Here is a 19302-nt window from a genome sequence, read left to right on the forward strand (position 1 = left end):
AGTAATCAACAGTAGAATGCACCTATACGTTCCTTTAAAAGGAAAAATTGCTCTCTTGCAAAGCAGGTTCTAGAGTCCCATCACCTTTCAGTACCTCAGCTTCCTGTTCTTCTAAATGAGAGCAAGACTTCCATACTTCATAGCTGAGCTGAAAAGGCTGGGCCATTAATATTAAAGTTCTGAGAGCTACAAATCATTATGAAAGCATAAAATGTTGTATGGACCTCAAGCAAACAGGCACCTCTGTGAGCAGCTGCTTGTCTAATACTCTAATACAGTTGCTCACTCACTATTTTCATAAGTTCTATAATTTGTAGGTTATTTTTACTTCTGACATGAAGCTCCTGGCAAGTCAGGATTTCCTGTTACAGTAAAACCTCTTATGAACACCTTGGGAATGGAGGTTGTTCAAAACTCCGTAATGTTTTGGTCAGAACATTATGATTTTTTCCAATGTTTACAACTGAACATTGACTTAATACAGGTTTGAAATTTTACTATGCAAAAAAAAATGCTGCTTTTAACGATCTCAAATGAAACAAGCACAGAAAGTTTCCTTACCATGTCAAAAAGATTAAAAGTAAACTGCTAGGAAAAGTTTAAACACGGTACTGTACTGTATTTGTGGGGGGTTGTGTTTTTTTTGGTCTCTGCTGCTGCCTGTGTACTTCCAGTTCCAAATGAGGCCTGCAGTTGACCAGTCAGTCTAATTCTGAGGTTGTACTGTACTTCAGTTCTGGCTTCAACCATTAGATGCTGCTGTTGGGAATCTGAACTGCAGGCCTTGGGGAAGCAACAGCTGCTGGGGACAGGTGGAGACAACTTAGGACAGAAGGCGAGGCAATTCTTACCTGCTCTTCTCTCCCTCTGCTCTGTGCTGTACTGGGGAAATTTAGTAGTCAGAGGGTTGAAAGGGTGGGGAAGAAGGTGGGACCCAAGCAGGTGTTAGTGTTCCTCTCCTTTCTGAACTGCAGGGAACTGGCTTCAGCCCAGCTGTATTTTCCCTTCCACCTCCACTACTGCTAGCCTTCAATGTAGCAGCAGGGATCAGTATATTACAGAACAGTTGTGTAGGTAGGAGTGGGAACAGGGGATGAGATAGTGCTAATTAGAGGGAAGGGGCTGGGTAATGGGGTAGGAGCAATGTACCCTTGGGGGGAGGGGGAAGAGAGAGAGAGAACGAACACAGGGCACAGGGCAATTCTCAGCGGGATTTGCTAAAAGTCTGCGATGGAAGTAAAGGAGGTGGTGTGGAGAATGGAAAGGGGCTGTGGGCCCCCTTCACTGTAAGTAAAAAGGAGACTGATTTTTCACCACCATGGTTAGTTTAATTAACTAAACTTGAATTAGTTCAGATTAAACCTAAACATATTTTAAATATCAAAAAGTTAAACTATAGTCTGTGAGAAAAAGGTATGAATTATCTTCAAAGGAATTACTATGGTAAAATTAAAGGAATACATTTTCAGCAGGGTTTTCTGGTAGTAAGGATTCATGTAGCACTTCCATTCAACTATTACTGGGTTTGAAAAAGGGTTGTTGCAACATAAGGGCAGACAGGTTATTAATAAAGGTCTGTATGTGCTTGAGCACTGTTTCAAATTAACAAGCCTATAAAAGTAAGAACTGAATCACCCACAGAAGGGTAAGTCTCTTGTTTTTGGTCCTACAAATCAGCATTTTTGCAGGAATGTTCTCAGATGTGCCAGGGTGCTACTAAAATTAGATGTGCACATTTCAGAACCAAAGTGATTGTAAGAGATGTTACCCTTTCAGTGTTCACACACTAAGCAACAAGAAACTATAGCCTTGCTGGTTTATGTTGCTGAATTCCCAGCTACTTATGACAGGAATTGGCACATTCTGGCTAACTAATTTAAGAGTCTGTGAAACCACACTGACTTGGAAACCTAGGTGAATACATACATATCTTTTCCTGCTCATTTTATAATAAAAAGATAAGTGGTGAACATCTTGTTTAAAATAATTATCTACAAGGAGAGCAACACTATTCAATTCACAGTTGCAGATTACCAAACTAAAGTTATAGAAACCAGCCAGGAGGTGACAGATTACCAATGCAAAATGAAGACTGCCATGGCAAATTGTAAAGGAACAAATTTTAATATTTAGCCAAAGGAAGAGGAATATAGAAATAGTCTCTAAACAAAGACCAGCACTAGATTAATGTCACAGCTCTTATTTCTGCCTTTTGAAGTATATGATAATGTGAATGACAAACTGTGAAGGTCTTTCTACTGTAATTTGTGCAGTTTGATAAATATGCACATGTAGTTGATTGACCTGTGTACCGCAAATATTTCATGTCGACAGTCTTACAGTGTGATAGTAATCAAATTGGGCATATTAAATTAATACTTTCAACATTTATAAAACATGCTCCAGGAGTTCAGAATCAATCCTCTGTTAACTGGAGGTACTTTAATCCACAGGCAGATTCAGACTCTTTTACCTTACAGCAACTGAAGAATGATAGCGGAGTTTAATGATGCAAGAATGATTTCTTGTTCTTTGCTGCCTACGGCCACTCCAATATAATCGAACTTCAGCAGCTGTAAAGAGCCAGTAAAATACTGTTCTGGTTTGTAAGGTTCATGCTTCAACAAGGAAAACCAAAACTATAACACACTGCCACATTTAACAAGCAAATAATTAAAAGTACTACATAAACAATGTAGGCTGAAGACATCATCTGATGGGTTATGTAACAGGTTAGCTAAGCACTTTATATTAAGCTTGTAAAATGGTCAATTTGGTCTCAAGATTAAAATTTCAACAAGAAATGATAGTAGTAAACCAAAATCTGGTGTAAGAGGATTTAATTTGTTTTAACATTTTGGTGGATAATAAAATCCTACAACTTACTCCAGAAAACTACATGCATCCACGCTTAATATTCTAATTATCCAGCTATGATTATGTGATTTTCCAGTTGCTTTAATAACAATGCTATTACAATCTTCAGCAGAATTAGTCCTCTCTGAAACAAATCCTCCTCTAATATCAAAGCTAAATTGTTCAGTGGAATTTTGAGAGTATTTCTATTATAATATTGCATACATATAGTACACAAATATCTACAAGGAACAAACAGGCACAGTGACCTATCCTCTCTCCCCTCTGGACATAGCTCAGGCACTTCAGAATGGCAGAATAGGGGTGGTAAAGCTTGCACCCCAATTATCTGTGCTGCACCAGTTGTGGACAGCGATATTCAGTCTTCAGTGTTGTTAAGCTAAAACCCGGCAGGAGCAATAAATTCACATTAAAAATAAAGGTTTTAAGTCCTTTTTAAAGAAAACACTGATATAACCACTGTTTAACATTTTCTGAAATTGATGCAACTACGCAGTTTGCAGCATCCTCAAAAGAAAAACATAAAAAACAAGTTCTAAAAGCTTGAAAGCGTAACATTTTGAACTGTGATGATTTCTGCCAGAAAGCTTACAATGAAGCACTGGGCAACCATTTACAAGTGGAAGAGACTGTCAAAGAAAGTAGCTTTTCAGGAGAAGCTGAAGAAAATGTAAATAATTCTTGAAAATTGAAGAAAAAAGAATTTACCTAAATCTAACCTGGATGACAAATACGTAATTTCTTATTCTTTTATCTACCAGCCCCTCTAATGACAGCAATCAGTTATCAGGAAATGCCTGAAGTACTATTAGTTATTACTACTTACAAACATGTTCCATCTGCTGAATTTTGTTTTAAACATTTAAAAGCCAATATGGTTAATCTGAAGTTTCATATTTACAAATTGAGACCTTTAATTTTTAGATTTTTTGCAATTAGAAATATCAAAGCCAAGCAAGTTTTATATGACAGTTGATACTGAGTTTTCTTAATTTGTTTGGACTTCTCAGCTTTGCATCTTGGCTCCATAATTTGAACAAGCATTGACCACGATACTCCACAGAGACTATGGGCATTTATTCTTGATGTATCTTCCCCTTCAAGTTACTATAGTAGTTTATGCACCTGTATTTTTTTTAATCAAATTTATGCTTACAACCCCCGCCCCCCCCGCAATATCTCAAGGTTTGACAGATATTAAATGGGCTGAACTTTGTCAATAAAACCAACTTTTATTTAGAATTTAGAACCCTACCTTCTTGACTCATCACTACCTTTAATAATTCCTGTGCAAGCTAAGAAATAAGCCTCAAAACTGTCAGGTGTTTTCAGTGTGAAATAAAGGCCCAGGGTTATTTACAACTAAGAATGCTTAGCAGCCACTTCAGTTGCACCATGACCTCTCTAGTTTTTAAATAATGCTTCCACTGGTTTTAAAGATGGTATTTACACACTTTTAAAATATGGAACATTGAAGTATGACTAGCAAGGCAATCCTGGCTTCTCAAAATAACTGCTACTCCTAATATGATCAGCATTTAGCAGAAGTAGTAACATGCTTTAAGAATTAGACATCCATACAACCTGCACTAATAGTCCAAACACTTAGTGTTGAACACAATTAAAAAAATGTTCTCTCTCCTCCTCAGTTCAAGTTTGCTGATATAATACCCTGGAGACAATGTTCACAGCCTTCACTACCACAAAGTTTTCTACAAACAAATTCTAGACCTGAAGATTTGTCATCTGTTCTGGTTGGAAAGAGTACTATTGTGTTCGGAGCTGATAATCTGCAAGAGAAAAATAAATTTAGAAGCGTTAGTTAAATTAGTTCATCTTATTTTTTTAATACCAAAAAAAAAAAAAAAAAAAAAAAAAAAAAAAAAAAAAAAAAAGGAGTAGCAATATCAGAGCAGAAATATTTATGATATGCCAATGCCAAATTAAAGCAAAGATTACTCAAATAACAATGAGATTTGTATAAAGGACCATGTTAGAAGAACACTAGCTGTTTACATGCTCAATAAGCAATTAAAGGAAATTTTGCCTCATTAAAGTTAAACATTCCAGGAATAGGAATTTCTGTTCACCAAACTGGACCTTTCCAATTGTTTAACAGATTCCACGACTAAGCCTCACTCTGCCAGTCTTTTCTTTGAGGTGTGTATTTTCTTAAAATGTGTCAAGTATCAGAGGGGTAGCCATGTTAGTCTGGATCTGTAAAAGCAGCAAAGAATCCTGTGGCACCTTAGACTAACAGACGTTTTGGAGCATGAGCTTTCGTGGGTGAATACCCACTTCGTCGGAGTACATGCATCTGATGAAGTGGGTATTCACCCCTGAAAGCTCATGCTCCAAAATGTCTGTTAGTCTATAAGGTGCCACAGGACTCTTTGCTGCTCTTAAAATGTATATGACAAAGGGGTTGAATCTCTGCGTTAGGTGCAAAATACTCAACCCAAGCCTAACTATAAAGTCACAGCAGTGGCACTTCCATAATAGCAGGGTAAATGGAGAGAGGAATACATTTATGAAAATAATTTGTAGCAATACTGCACATTATTAAAGAATGAGGAGTCTAGTGGAGTCATACAGGTAAATTACCTTGGGAACATACAACAAAGAGAAAAGTGTGTTAATGGGAAAACTACATGGGCAACTTCAGTGTCTACAATCTATAGCTTTCCTATTTACCTCCATTTTGGGTGATATAGCGAACCCATGGCAAAGCCTGATAACCACTCTTCTCAATTATCTTTAAGTAGCGGACCTGAAAAGAAAAAACACATTAAATTACTTTTCGACTTCAGCCTAGCAACATTTAATAGAAGATATGTTTTAGGCAAAAAGCCTTGAACAGTTCAATGTGCAGCATGGCCAAAACAGACTGAGTAGAATGCTGGGATGAGTAAAAAAAATATCATGCCATCATGTAAATAATTGGTAACTCACCTGGAATAATGTGCACAGTTCTGATCACCTCATCTCAAAAAGATATAGCAGAAATAGGAGGTATCCAGAATCAAGGGGACAAAAATAAAAGAATGGAATGCTTCCATATGAGACATTGACGAGAGAGGTGAAACAAAACGATGGGGGATATGAGAGATGTATACAAAATAAGGAGTAGCACAAAGTGTTTTTTACACTTCATAAGAGAAAGGGAGATATTAAACTCAACTAAAAAAATCTGTTTGAAATTTGTAAACAGGAAAAAAGTTTTTTTATGCAATACATACAAAAGCTAGGTAAGATTCAGAAAAGATTAAACATGCGTAAGGATAATAAAAACACCCAGTTACATTAGATGGATGTATTTTAAAAATTAATAATATAAATTCTCATGGTTCAGTTCATAAAGGATTTTCTTTCACATTCCTTGAAGCATGTGGGACTAGCCACTATCAGAAACATGATATTATACTAGATGGATCATTAGACTAATCTTACAATACAATTCCAATATTCCTAATAAGACTTTTACTGTTTTTACAAAAGAAGAAAGAAGTTTTGCACAAAATCTTAGAATTATGAACAAGGACACTAAGTCCTCAACTTACACACAGTTTCTGGAGGATCAAAATATTTAATGTACCAACAGGCCAAATCCTAATCCTATGATTTAACTAAATAAATATTCCATTTTCAGAAGCTCTTGCTTGCTTTGGGAGTAATAAAACCGAAAACTGAGCTCTCTCTTTTAGTTGTAGCCTCCTTTAAACATTTTAAATCTATTTTAGATCTATTTTGGCTTAGTGGTAGAAAAATGGAGTACATACCCTTAGTCATGAGAAAGTTAATTGGGACTAGCTTCAAACAACTATTACAATTTTTTTTTAAACTTGGACTGAAAAGATCATTCATATTGTCCAAACAGATTTGTGCTTCTATATAGTTGAATTTAAATTGACAAGCCCCATTCTGTACCATTATAAAACCATAATATAATCACACCATCATCTTTTGGTTCAGTTACACACAAAGAGCATTATCCAGCAGCTAGATGAACAAAACAAATTCCATTTATATAAATTAAATTTTCAGTCTTCTTAACCTGTATTCCTGACGTGGTGAAATATGGAATTTCAAACTTGACACTGATGGGAGGTTTGCCTTCTTTATCTTCAGCTTCAACACTTGGAAGCCCAAAGTGAGCTCGCATCAGATACTCCTTTCCCCCCTATCCAAAGAGGAAAGCAAACAAATCATTCTACCAGAAAATATCCTTTAAAAACCAAAGTGCTTCTGAGTGGCAAAGGTCTCATACCAGCTCAAAACTATGAAAATGCAGAGTCATTTAGCCCTTTTCTAAAGGCTTAAACTGAGCATTAAGTTACTAATACCTAAACAAGATCTAGAAAAAACAGTAAGATTTCCTGTTTGCGTTTCCAGTTTAAAATGATAAGTAATACTTGTTGCCTCAAGTGCCAAGCCTACAATTAGGGGAGAGGGAAAGCAGATGGTACCAGTAGTCCAACAGTACAGTAGAACTGATCCTAGAGCAAATTTTAGTCAAATTCTAGATTCCATAAATAGAAGATTTACTTTTAATAAAACTCACACTAGCAGCAATAGGGGATAACATTACACCAATACAGCTTACCGGAAATGATTTAATGGACCAGACAATTTCACTGTTTTCTGGAACCCATTTGACACTACCCACTGTGGTCTTAAATTTTGGTGAGTCTGCATCATTTGGAACTGGGATGTGAATCTCCACATTGTTGGCAGTTGATCTCCGTTTGAACTGACTCTTTGCCTAGAGAAAGCAAGCAATGCATTTTTTTTTTAAAAAATTTTCCCCACCTCCCAATAAACACCACAATTTGCAGGTTTTAACAATCTTATTTGATCAGGTTCAGAGAACTGGGAACCGTAAAACTTCTTTTTCTGTCAGGAGTCTTATGAAAGATCCATGCATAAAAGTGGTAATGCAGAGATCAGAACTAGATTGTTAAATGGAAGTATGCACAAGATGAATATAATCCATTTTGATCCTATTAATACATTTAGCATGTGTATAAGACTTTATATCTTTAAAGTGATTTTACAAACACTAATGTTGAGAATTTCTTTTTTAAATTAAAAAACTTGCACTACCCTGTTAGTAAGTCATACTGCCTTACAGGCAGAACACATCCTCCGCACTAGCTGAGTAAGTATTGATTTGAGTAAAAACAGATCAATATTTATGGAAGGAGCTGTGAAGTTACACACCATATTCTTCATAGAAATATGGTTATGATATGAATATGGCATAACTAAGATACATGAACCATCCTGCGTAAAGTGTAAGATATCATTGGCAAGGTTATGATTTACTGAATGTGATTATCCAATTTGTATGCATGTATCATTTCTGTATCTGAAGTTACAACTATTGACTATGTAACAATTAAAACTGTGTGTGTACTTGGGAAACGCCCACCAAACAGTAAGCAACCATCCTGAATGAGCCAGTTAAGGACAACAGAACTCTGAAGATACTAATCTCCCACCTTCCTGAGGAGTTTCCTGGGATGCTGCGTTAACACTACAAGGTCTGGTGATAACGTCACTTGTTGCAAAATACCACCTTGGACACTGCCAGCACTTTTCCTCTGTAGCGGGATGGGGATCAAACAAAGGTTTCCTGCTTTAGGAAAATTCTTTTTAAGGCTGGGGAGAGGGTTAATCTAGGGTTGCTCCACTGCCTACTGAAGAAGGAGGACTGTTGAAAGTAACTGAAGGGACAAAGGAACTAACCTGAGGGGAAAGGCAGGGGTGAGTCCAGACTGAGACGAGGGTCTAGTCTGCGAGAAGAAATAACCGGAACTCTAAGCTACAAGAACTCTACATCTCGCCTAAAACAATATTTAGGGTGAGAAATTACTTCTTGAAACCAGTCTCTTTAAGATCTTAAGCTTAGTATGAGTGTTTTGTTTTATTTACTCAGTAATCTGCTTTGTTCTGTTTGCTATCCCTTATAATCACTTAAAATCTGCCTTTTATAGTTAATGAATTTGTTTTGTTTATTATTAAACTCAGTTTGTGCAATTTCTAACTGCGTGGGGCAAGAAGTTGTGCATCTCTCTCAACATTGAGGGAGATGGTGAATTTTAATGAACTTGCACTGTGCAGATCTTTCTATACAGTGCAAGACAGTATTATTTTGGGTTTATTCCCCAAACGGGGTGGGCATGTGAGTGCTGGGTGAATCCTCTCACAGAGAGCTGACTTCAATCTGTGTCTGCTGCTGGGTGTGGCCCTACCTGTGTGTGTGTACTGCAAGAGGCTGGAGAGCCTAATTCAGGAAAACAGGGAGAGGGAATCTAGGCTGGTGGAGCAGAAGGGGCTCAGTGAAACCCCAGTACATCAGGTGTCATTCCATAAGGGGGATCTAACCCGTCACAGGAGCAGCTTTCCAGAAATAAAATGTATGCTTTAAATAACAAAATGTTTAAAGTTTACATGGTTCACCTTGTAGAAGGCGACTGAAATTAAGTGTAGGCATTTTGAGATCTCTGACCTTGATCATATACTCTATGCGGCTGTGGGAATGTTTCTCAATCACAGACTCAATCCAGATGAGTGGTTTTACCTGTTGGAGGAGAACAAACAACAATAAGTCTTATTTTGACTTTGCCAGGAAAATGATACATTTCCATACAGAGCAAAAAAAATCAATAAGAGAAGCCCATAGTGCTCTTTAAGACAAGAGTTAGATCAAATTCCAAAGATACTGGGCAGAAAAAAATTTAATATGCAAATATGTAATATGCAAAAATAATGATCAGGTGCGATCTGAGCATTAGTCACAAAGTCCTTAAAATATTCCATATGTATAGTTTGACAAGTATTTATAGATCATGAAAAAGTACATAAATTCAATTACCCAAGTATCTAACTCAATTTAACCCTGTTCTCTGAGAGAAATTAACCCCCAAAGCAGAAAAACATTCTCGCTCTAACCCAACAAATGTAATAACTCAGGGCATTTGAGTTATTAAACAATGCTAGCCCTAAAAATTGAGAGACAATAACTCTGGACTTAAAAGTATTTGTTTAAATTCAGTAGTCCAAAAATAAAAAGTCAGAAGTCCCACAGGCTTTTAAGGTCTTCTAGGTTTGCTGTTTCTTGCCAGGGTTTTGCTGAGTATGGGTCCTTGATATATACAGAGACATGGCAGATGAATACAGTTCTTGGGTACTTACTGATGAAGTAGGTTTTCCAGTCTACCCCATCATTGGTATACTCAGCATAAGAGGGCAGGCAGGTCCTTTACAGTGTTTTTGCTCCAAATGGGTCAAAGCACAAATGTCACTATAGGCTTTAAACCCAGTAAAATTCTCTCTTCTCCTCCTCACTGTATGTTGCCAACTTCTTCAGGTGGTTGTAGTAAAGAAAGATCTTACTGCCTTGGCCTTCCTCTTTCTATATTAGTTCTTATAATGCGCTCATCACCATTGTATCCAAGCACCTTCCAGTAGCGTGTTAAGTAATGTGACTACCCATCAGTTATGTGTTTGCTCTCTCATCCTTCTCTCAACAGGCAACTCAGTGACTAGACTTAGGGCTTGTCTACACTGGCAATTTACAGCGCTGCAACTTTCTGGCTCAGGAGTGTGAAAACACACATCCCGGAGTGCAGAAAGTTTCAGCGCTGTAAAGCGCTACTATAGACAGTGCACCAGTGCTGGGAGCCACACCCCTTGTGGAGGTGATTTTTTTAGAGCGCTGCACCACAACCACACAAGGCACGGTAGCGTTGCCAGTGTAGACTAGCCTTTAGATAGTAATTGCTTCTCTTTTTCCCAGTGCCATGAAGTAGTCTATACAGCCTACTTCAGGTGAACATAGAACTTCACTATTTACAGCTAACTCGATAATATCTAAAACTCAAACCTTTTTAAAGAAACATTAATTTTTCAGAGAAAGTGGAAAGGCCTTTTATAGTTTTACGTGCAATTTAAATTGTTTTCATGCACAAATTCATTTTAGTCTAGATCAAAATACGTAGCCAGACTTACATGGGTGTTAAGACGATATGACATGAGTTCAAACTCTCCATCAGGTGGGATGAAAGAAATTGTCCTGTCGTTTTCAAAGCGAGAGAGACGAACACACTGGTGAAACTTTACATCTTCTAGTTCCACCGATTTGCTTTTGCCACCTATCAGGAAAACATACACCTCAATTTGTGTAGCACGTGAAAAGCCTACCTCTTAGGCCATCACAGCAGATTATAAAGCAACTGAGCAGTCAGCTGCTCATACTCCCCACATTAGTTCTATTCTACTTCTACGCTATTTCTAACTTCATTACAGTAACTTCAGGAATATAGGAATCTTAGTGAAAAGAGCTTGGGAGTAGACCATTGAAGTGGACCAACATAAATGACGTATTCTGCACTTTTTGCACAGTACAGTCACCGGAAATATGGAATTGGTGTTCTGGTCTTAAGGGAAAGAAAAGCATTACACGTCCCAAAGAAGAGGTATTTCCCCCTGACATTTCACAAGTGCACAACTGAGGATGAGGTTGCCACTCATTCGCAACCAATGCATCTATCCTGACACAGACTGTACTGAATTTTAATTCCTCCTCAACTCTCTTCCCACTACCTCCTCTCTTGTTCATATGCTTTGAATACACACCTCCATATACTCAATCTGCCAGTGCCCACATTTAAGACTCTATAACAAAGATCAAAAATGAGAAACACTAAAAAGTATTAATGCAGCAACTTAAGATGCGGGATTAATTCCTTTAGTGTGAATAGCTCCTTCTATAAAATTATTCTTTAAATTACAATTTAATTGTAAACAATTTTCAACAGTATGAGGGGACATCAAATTTGCATGTAATCTAGGTAACTTTGGGGATAAAACAAGTGATGGTACCTTAAAATCAGGTTCACAGAGACATGAGCCTGAACGATGGAAATCATCGTTTTATAAGTTTTAGAGTAGCAGCCATGTTAGTCTGTATCCGCAAAAAGAACAAGAGTACTTGTGGCACCTTAGAGACTAGGAAATAGAACCTATTTCCCTATGTTAAGTTCTCCTCACACCGTCTATGGGTTCTCTCAATTATCACTTCAAATGTTTTTTTTTCCCCTAAAGATGATAGCTCATCAATTGATTAGACTCTCCCTATTGGTATGCATACTTCCACCTTTTCATGTTCTCTGTATGTATAAATATCTCCTGTCTGTGTGTTCCATTCTATGCATCCGAAGAAGTGAGCTGTAGCTCACAAAAGCTTATGTTGAAATAAATTTGTCAGTCTCTAAGTGCCACAAGTACTCCTATTGTTTTATAAGTAGCCATCAAGGCTACAAATGGATGATTTCTTAATTGAACAAAGACCAGGTCTTCACAGCAATTGAATATGTTAAGCTTCCTACCCCGTAAGGAGTGTTTCTCATCTGATAAAACATTAAATGAGTTGCTGACACTAAAATTACTCTTTACTCTTATACAGTGATACAACCTTACCAACTAGGAAATTAGAAGACCCACCATCCTAGAATTAATCCTGTAATCTGAACTGACGTGCTGCATTGCCTTAGTGCCCCAAAGACAAAGAAACCAGTGAATATCCCTGTATGGTTTTAGAAATGCTGTATACATACTCACGGCCTGTATTATCAAAGAGTACTTTATCATTTAAACCGAGGCGAAGCTCTGGCATTCCTGAGAGAAAGACCCTCATTTTAATGGATCCAACTATCTCACTGCGCAATACGTTTCCATTGGCACTAACCTAAACAGCAAAGGAAGGTGGGGTCATTCTCCTCAGCTATTGAAACAATCTCTAACTAACTATGTGCAATGATTTTACAATTATTTGTTTTCACAAGATTAGGAACCCAAAATAAATCATATTGAAAACATAACCATAATCCTGGGAAATACATTTTTCATTCAAATTCGTATATTTGGACTGAAAGATCTTGTGTGTTGGCACAGAATATATATTGTGTTGAGGATGACATGTAGAGTTTTGTTTGTTAACAAAAAATAGGTTGTTGTTAGGATACATCTTGAATAGGGCTGTTAAGCTATTAAAAACATTAATCGCGATTAATCAGACTGTAAAACAATAATAGAATACCATTTAAATATTTTTGGATGTATTCTACATTTTCAAATATACTGATATCAATTACAACACAAATATGATGTGTACCATTTATTTATTTTTGATTACAAGTATTTGCACTGCAAAAAAAAAGAAAGAAAAGAAATAGTATTTTTCAGTTCATATAATACAAGTACTGTAGGGCAACCTCTTTCTCAGGAAAGTTGAACTTACCAATCTAGACTTATGTACAAAAAAGCCACTGCATTAAAAAATAAAACAATGTAAAATTTTAGAGCCTGCAAGTCCACTCGGTCCTACTTCTTGTTCAGCCAATCGGTCAGACAAACAAGTTTGTTTACATTTGCAGGAGATAATGTTGCCCATTTCTTGTTTACAATGTCACCTGAAAGTGAGAACAGGCGTTCTCATGGCACTGTTGTAGCCGGTGTTGCAAGATATTTACGTGCCAGATGTGCTGAAGATTCATATGTCCCTTCATGTTTCAAACACCATTCTAGGGGGACACGCATCCATGCTGATGATGGATTCTGCTCAATAACAATCCAAAGCAGTGCGGACCAATGCATGCTCATTTTAATTATCTGAATCAGATGCCACCAACAAAAGGTTGATTTTCTTTTTTGGTGGCTCGGGTTCTGTAGTTTCTGCATCAGAGTGTTGCTTTTTTAAGACTTCTGAAAGCAAGCACCACACCTCATCCCTCTCAGATTTTGGAAGTCACTTCAGATTCTTAAATCTTGGGTCGAGTGCTGTAGAATTTCACATTGGTACCTTTTTTTGCATTGTGTCAAATCTGCAGTGAAAGTTTTTTTTAAAATGAACATGTGCTGGGTCATCATCCGAGACTGCTGGAACACGAAATATATGGCAGAATGCAGGTAAACAGAGCAGGGGACATACAACTCTCCCACAAGGAGTTCAGTCACAAATTTATTTAACACTTTTTTTTAAAATGAGCATCATCATCATGGAAGCATGTCCTCTGGAATGGTGGCCAAAGCATGAAGGGGCATACAAATGTTTAGCATATCTGGCACGTACGCTGGCAATGCTGGCTACAAAAGTGCCATGCAAATACTTGTTCTCACTTTCTGGTGACACTGTAAAGAAGAGGGCAGCATTATCTCCTGTAAATGTAAACAAACTTGTTTGTCTGAGTGATTGGCTGAACAAGAAGTAGGATGAGTGGACTTGTAGGCTCTGAAGTTTTACATTGTTTTGGTTTTGAGTGCAGTTATGTCACAAAAACAAATCTACATTCGTAAGTTGCACTTTCACAACAAAGAGATTGCACTACAGTAATTGTATGAGATGAATTGAAAATACTATTTCTTTTGTCATTTTTACAGTACAAATATTTATAATCAAACATATACACTTTGATTTCAGTTACACCTCTACCTCGATATAACGTGACGCAATATAACATGGGTTTGCATACAACGCAGTAAAGCAGCGCTCCGGCTGATCAGCACATCAGCTCCCAGCTGCGGCGCTCTGGCTTTTTGCCGCCAGTGAGTGTGGGGAGGTTGGGGAAAGGACATAAGGATATTGCAGCAGGAAGCAGAGTGCTGGGATCTCGCAGAGTGGAGTGGGCTGGGGCCTGGCTGCTCCGCTTCCACCACTGCCAGTGAGTGTGGGACCTTTCCCCAACACCTCCCCCCCACCCCCGACGACATGGCTGGGGCAAGGAAAGCAGAGCGGGCTGGGGCCGTGGTGCTCCGCTACCCGCCACAGGTGAGTACGGGGCAAGGTGGGTGTCCTTTCCCCAACCTCCCCACATTCACTGGCAGCGGCGGAAGCGGAGCAGCCTGGCTCCAGCCCACTCCACTCTGCCAGCTCCCAGCCGCAGTGCTCCACTTCCTGCCACAGCTGAGTACAGAGGGCGTCTTTCCCCAACCTCCCTGCACTCACCGGTGGGAAGCGCAGCGCTACGGCTGGGAGCTAGAGGAGTGGAGCAGGCTGGGGCCGGCTGCACTGCTTCCGCCACTGCCAGTGAATGCGGGACCTTTCCCACCCTCTCCCCCAGCAACAAGACTGGGGATAGGGCAAGGAACGCAGAGCGGGCTGGGGCTGTGGTGCTTCGCTTCCCACCACAGGTGAGTTCCGAGAGCGTCCTTTCCCCAGTCTCCCCGCACTCACCGGCGGTGGGAAGTGGAGTGCCATGGCTGGGAGCTGGCGGAGTGGAGCGGGCTGGGGCCTGGCTGCTCTGCTTCCCACCGCTGCCGGTGAATGCCTGTCAGGGGGCGTGGATAGCGGTAGAGGCAGTCAGGGCACAGGGAGCAGGAGGGTTGGGTAGGGGGCAGGGTCCTGGGGGTGGTTAGGGATGGGGGTCTCTGGAGGGGGCGGTCAGGGGACAAGGAGCCAAAGCAAGTGTGATATAACGCGGTCTCACCCATAGCGCGGGAAGATTTTTTTGGCCCCAGGGGACTGCGTTACATCGGGGTAGAGGTGTACAACACAAAATATAATATTATGAAAATGCAGAAAAACATCCAAAATATTTAATAAATTTCAATGGCTATTCTATTGTTTAACAGTGCCATTAAGACTGCAATTAAAAAAATTAATCGCAAGTACTTTTTTTGCATTGATCATGCAAGTTAAATGCAATTAATCGACAGCCCTAATTTTGAAATTATAGCATTTAAGTTCAACCACCTTACAAGGAAGACACCAATTGAGAAATTGTTTCTTTAAGTATTTGCTGGATCTATGAAGGTAGGTGTGGCAGATCCAGTAACCACTTCAAAACACCAGATATCAGGCCCTCAGATACCACAGAATATCAAGAGGGAGAGTCCAGGATATACACCTTAACACACTCAAAACTGCATTCACCAAACAAGGACGCTCCATCAGAGACGAAAATCGCATCACAGAAAGGGCCTCCCAAATACCATGAGAGAATCTGCTTCAATACAGAAATAAATCCCCCTTTGACTCCACAGCTCAAGTTGTCACCTACCATTCATTGGAAGCCATATAGGGTATCATGAAACAATACAACACATACTTGACAGGGACTCCATCCTGAAACAGACTGTTCTTGAACCCCCTCTTTTGGCCTTCAAACATCCCTAACCCTCCCTGGTCGGTGCTTTCTGCACCTCTCCTGGTACCTGGCGCTGCATCTTCCCGAGGTGAGGGGGGGGGGAGAGAGAGAGAGAGAGAGAGAGAGAGTGTGTGTGTAAAACACAGGGTCACATGCCCCCCATCCCCAGATTTCTGCCAGGGTTCACATCATAATGTGGCTAGCAGCAGCCTTTCAGCGCTGTGCAGAAAGGAAGGAACGGGAGCTGCTTCCAGCCGCAGGGGCGGAGGGATGACCTGGCCTGTGTCTTTGAGGAGCTCATCTCTTTCCTCCCCTATACCCTGCCCGCTCCCCTATGGCTGGAAGCAGCCTGTCCCTTCCTGCCCTCACAATGTCAAAAGATAGCTAACACCACCAGGTTACTGCTGGCCACCAACATAACCCAGCTGCCTCCTGTTCCCCGGCTACAGCACAGGCAGGAATGGGTTAAGCCTACAGATGCATTATGCATCTGGGCCCAGAGAACCTGACTGCAGGGGCCTTCAGCAAACTGGGCCAGAGAGGTGGCTCAGCAGGGAAGGGTGCCTAGGGGACAGAGAAGCCCCAGGCTCCCTGGGGGCAAGATACGGTGGGGAGGCGGAAATGAAGAGGTTGCTAAGCCCCTGCCCAGGAACAAGCTGGAAATAGCTCTTTCCTCCCCTACTGCCACTCCAGAGCTTAGCTGGGGGTGGAAAGGCTGCCCCGTGCCAGCGCTATGTGGGGCTTTGGCACATGTAGGACTCGGTTCCTTCAGGCTAGTGCCCTAGGCTGGAGGGCCTTGCACTTTCCTGGGGCACCAACCCAGCCAGACACAATGGGAGAAGGAAGGAGCCTGCTGGCCAGGCTGTTGGTGAACTGAATGCTCCGACTAGGGGCTGGTTCTCTGCACAGCGCTGGGAGCGGGATGTGTCCCACAAGGGGAGAGATGGAGGAAAGGGGGAGGGGAGAGAGGGTGAAGGGGCAAAGCAGGGAAAGGACACCAGGCGCATGTAAAGGACCGATGGGTGGGCAACAGAGGCAACATGTAACCGACTGCTGCATGGTGCCTGCCTGCACTCACCAGTCACGGCAGCGTGCAGTCAGTGCCGGTCGGCAACAGGATGGGGTTCTGCTGGCTAAGAGCCAGCACGCAGTGGGGGCTGCGCTGATGGACCAACACAGGGAATGGCTGGCCTTGCGCTCTGCAGCTTTGCCCCACCATCAGTCTTGCACACACACTACTGGACATCCCCCCACACCCCACTCACCGCTGGTAAGCAGACGGCTGGTGAGCAGGGATCCGGCCAGCAGCAGGAACCACCAGTACTGATCGGGGGGGGTGGCGGAGTGGAGACAGAAAACAGAAAATACAGACAATTCGCCAGTTTTTAAGAAAAAGTCAGGACACCTGCAGGAGGGCTTAACTATGGGCCTGTCCCTTGAAAAAAGGAATGTCAGATCACTCTAAACAACCCCCTAACCTCTCCAAGATCATTGTCAGATGCAAGCTCCCCACAGACCAGGACACACCTACTCAAAGTGGCACCAGACTCTGCCAGAACACCAGATGCAAAACCTGTAGATCATTGTAGCAGTGGAGATATAGCAATACCTCTTACAACACACCTTTCAAGATCCATGGATCCTACACATGCCTAGAAGCATGTAGTATGCCTCATCCAGTGTGCTAAATGTTTCCAAGAACAACTATCTGGGTGAACCAGACAATCACTATGCTCTCAAATAAACTCCCACAGTAAAATGATAAAAACCCAAACATCCTATCTCTTGTGGGTGTACACTTTTCACAAAGCGATTACTCTATATCTGTTTTATCAGTCCTCATCCTCAAAGGAAACATGCACAACACTTTCAAAAGACAAGCTGTGACACTGAGAGCACCTCTCCCAGAACTGAAAAAACTCTTACGTAGCTCAAAAGCTTGTCTCTCTCACCAACAGAAGTTGGTCCAATAAAAGGTATTACCTTAACCCCCAACTTGTAACTCTAATATCATGGGACCAACAGGGCTACAACGCTGCATACATCCTTGGGAGTACCATAGAGTTTGTTTTATTCAGAGTAAGGGGATCAGGCAGGAATATAAGGAGTCCCTTTCTTTTTTCAAGTTTAGCATGGAAGAGAAACTCCCTGAGGGCTGAAAAAATCTATTAAGAAGCGTAATATAAATGCAGGTACATGAGTATTACTTACAACAGCTTAGGTTACGACCATGATCAATCACTCAGTCTGGTGACATGTACGCTGTTTCAAATGTAATACTATCATTTGATAGACTAGTCATCCACTAACTTCTGCTTTCATTTTGTGTTTGCATATTTACAGATTATTACAATTCTCATTAGAAGAAAGATAAAGTTCAAGTAAAATATAAACCCACCAAGAGGTTAACAGATTCTATAACGTCCAGAAACACTTCATTTTTCCTATACTTTATCCCTTCTGACCTCCAGGAAACAGCATTGGTAACAGTGGCAGGTGGGCGTGGAGCTCCAGTTTCCAGTTTGTGGCCTTCTTGAGTAATATACCTTCAGAACCACATAAGTTTTTTAAAAATATGAAAGTTACAGTTTTGTAGGCTTAGCAATTTGTTTAGTGTCACAAATATTATTATGTAAGCAGCAAACAAAGGAAGTCTGATAATTCAAATTAAATCCTAGAAAATATTAACTAATCTTTTCATGCCAGGTCAAGTCAGATCATGTGTTTATGTACCTGATAGGAAACTGTATCAGTCCATCAACAAATACAGGAAAAGGTTAACAGATTTTTGACAGAAGTGTCCTATTGATTTTTTTTTCAGGCTGATAGAAGAAAGGAAAACCTACAAATTGACCCCACATTGTAATAACTTTAGTAAAACCTTAAGTCATACAAGTTAACATCTTCATGCTCATAAATGTTCCCAAGGCATCTATCACCTGGTATTTAAGAAAAAAAAAAGAGTGTGGGGGGCGAGACAGAGAATAAGATGGAGAATATGTTATTGCCCTTATATAAATCCATGATACGCCCACATCTTGAATACTGCATACAGATGTGGTCTTCTCATCTCAAAAAAGATATACTGGCATTAGAAAAGGTTCAGAGAAGGGTAACTAAAATGATTAGGAGTTTGGAAAGGGTCCCATATGAGGAGAGATTAAAGAGTTTAGGACTTTTCAGCTTGGAAAAGAGGAGACTAAGGGGGGATATGATAGAGGTATATAAAATCATGAGTGGTGTGGAGAAAGTGAATAAGGAAAAGTTATTTACTTGT

At 40.3% G+C, this 19302-nt stretch overlaps 1 protein-coding gene across 1 annotated transcript in view; it reads right to left on the reverse strand.

Annotated features, from left to right (window-relative positions):
• Positions 1-2105: 2105 nt before the first annotated feature.
• AP1M1 (adaptor related protein complex 1 subunit mu 1) overlaps positions 2106-19302 on the reverse strand; it is a 25826-nt gene continuing 8629 nt past the window's right edge. The window contains exons 5-12 of the mRNA XM_032777533.2: positions 18424-18571; positions 12502-12628; positions 10891-11033; positions 9389-9460; positions 7481-7639; positions 6932-7057; positions 5572-5647; positions 2106-4667 (exon numbers count right to left, since the gene is read on the reverse strand). Of these exons, the coding sequence (XP_032633424.1) occupies positions 4645-4667; positions 5572-5647; positions 6932-7057; positions 7481-7639; positions 9389-9460; positions 10891-11033; positions 12502-12628; positions 18424-18571 (874 nt within the window). The 3' untranslated portion in view covers positions 2106-4644. The remainder of the gene's footprint in view (positions 4668-5571; positions 5648-6931; positions 7058-7480; positions 7640-9388; positions 9461-10890; positions 11034-12501; positions 12629-18423; positions 18572-19302) is intronic.

This window comes from Chelonoidis abingdonii, chromosome 11, assembly GCF_003597395.2.
Source record: "Chelonoidis abingdonii isolate Lonesome George chromosome 11, CheloAbing_2.0, whole genome shotgun sequence".
Classification (NCBI taxonomy): Eukaryota; Metazoa; Chordata; order Testudines; family Testudinidae; genus Chelonoidis; species Chelonoidis abingdonii.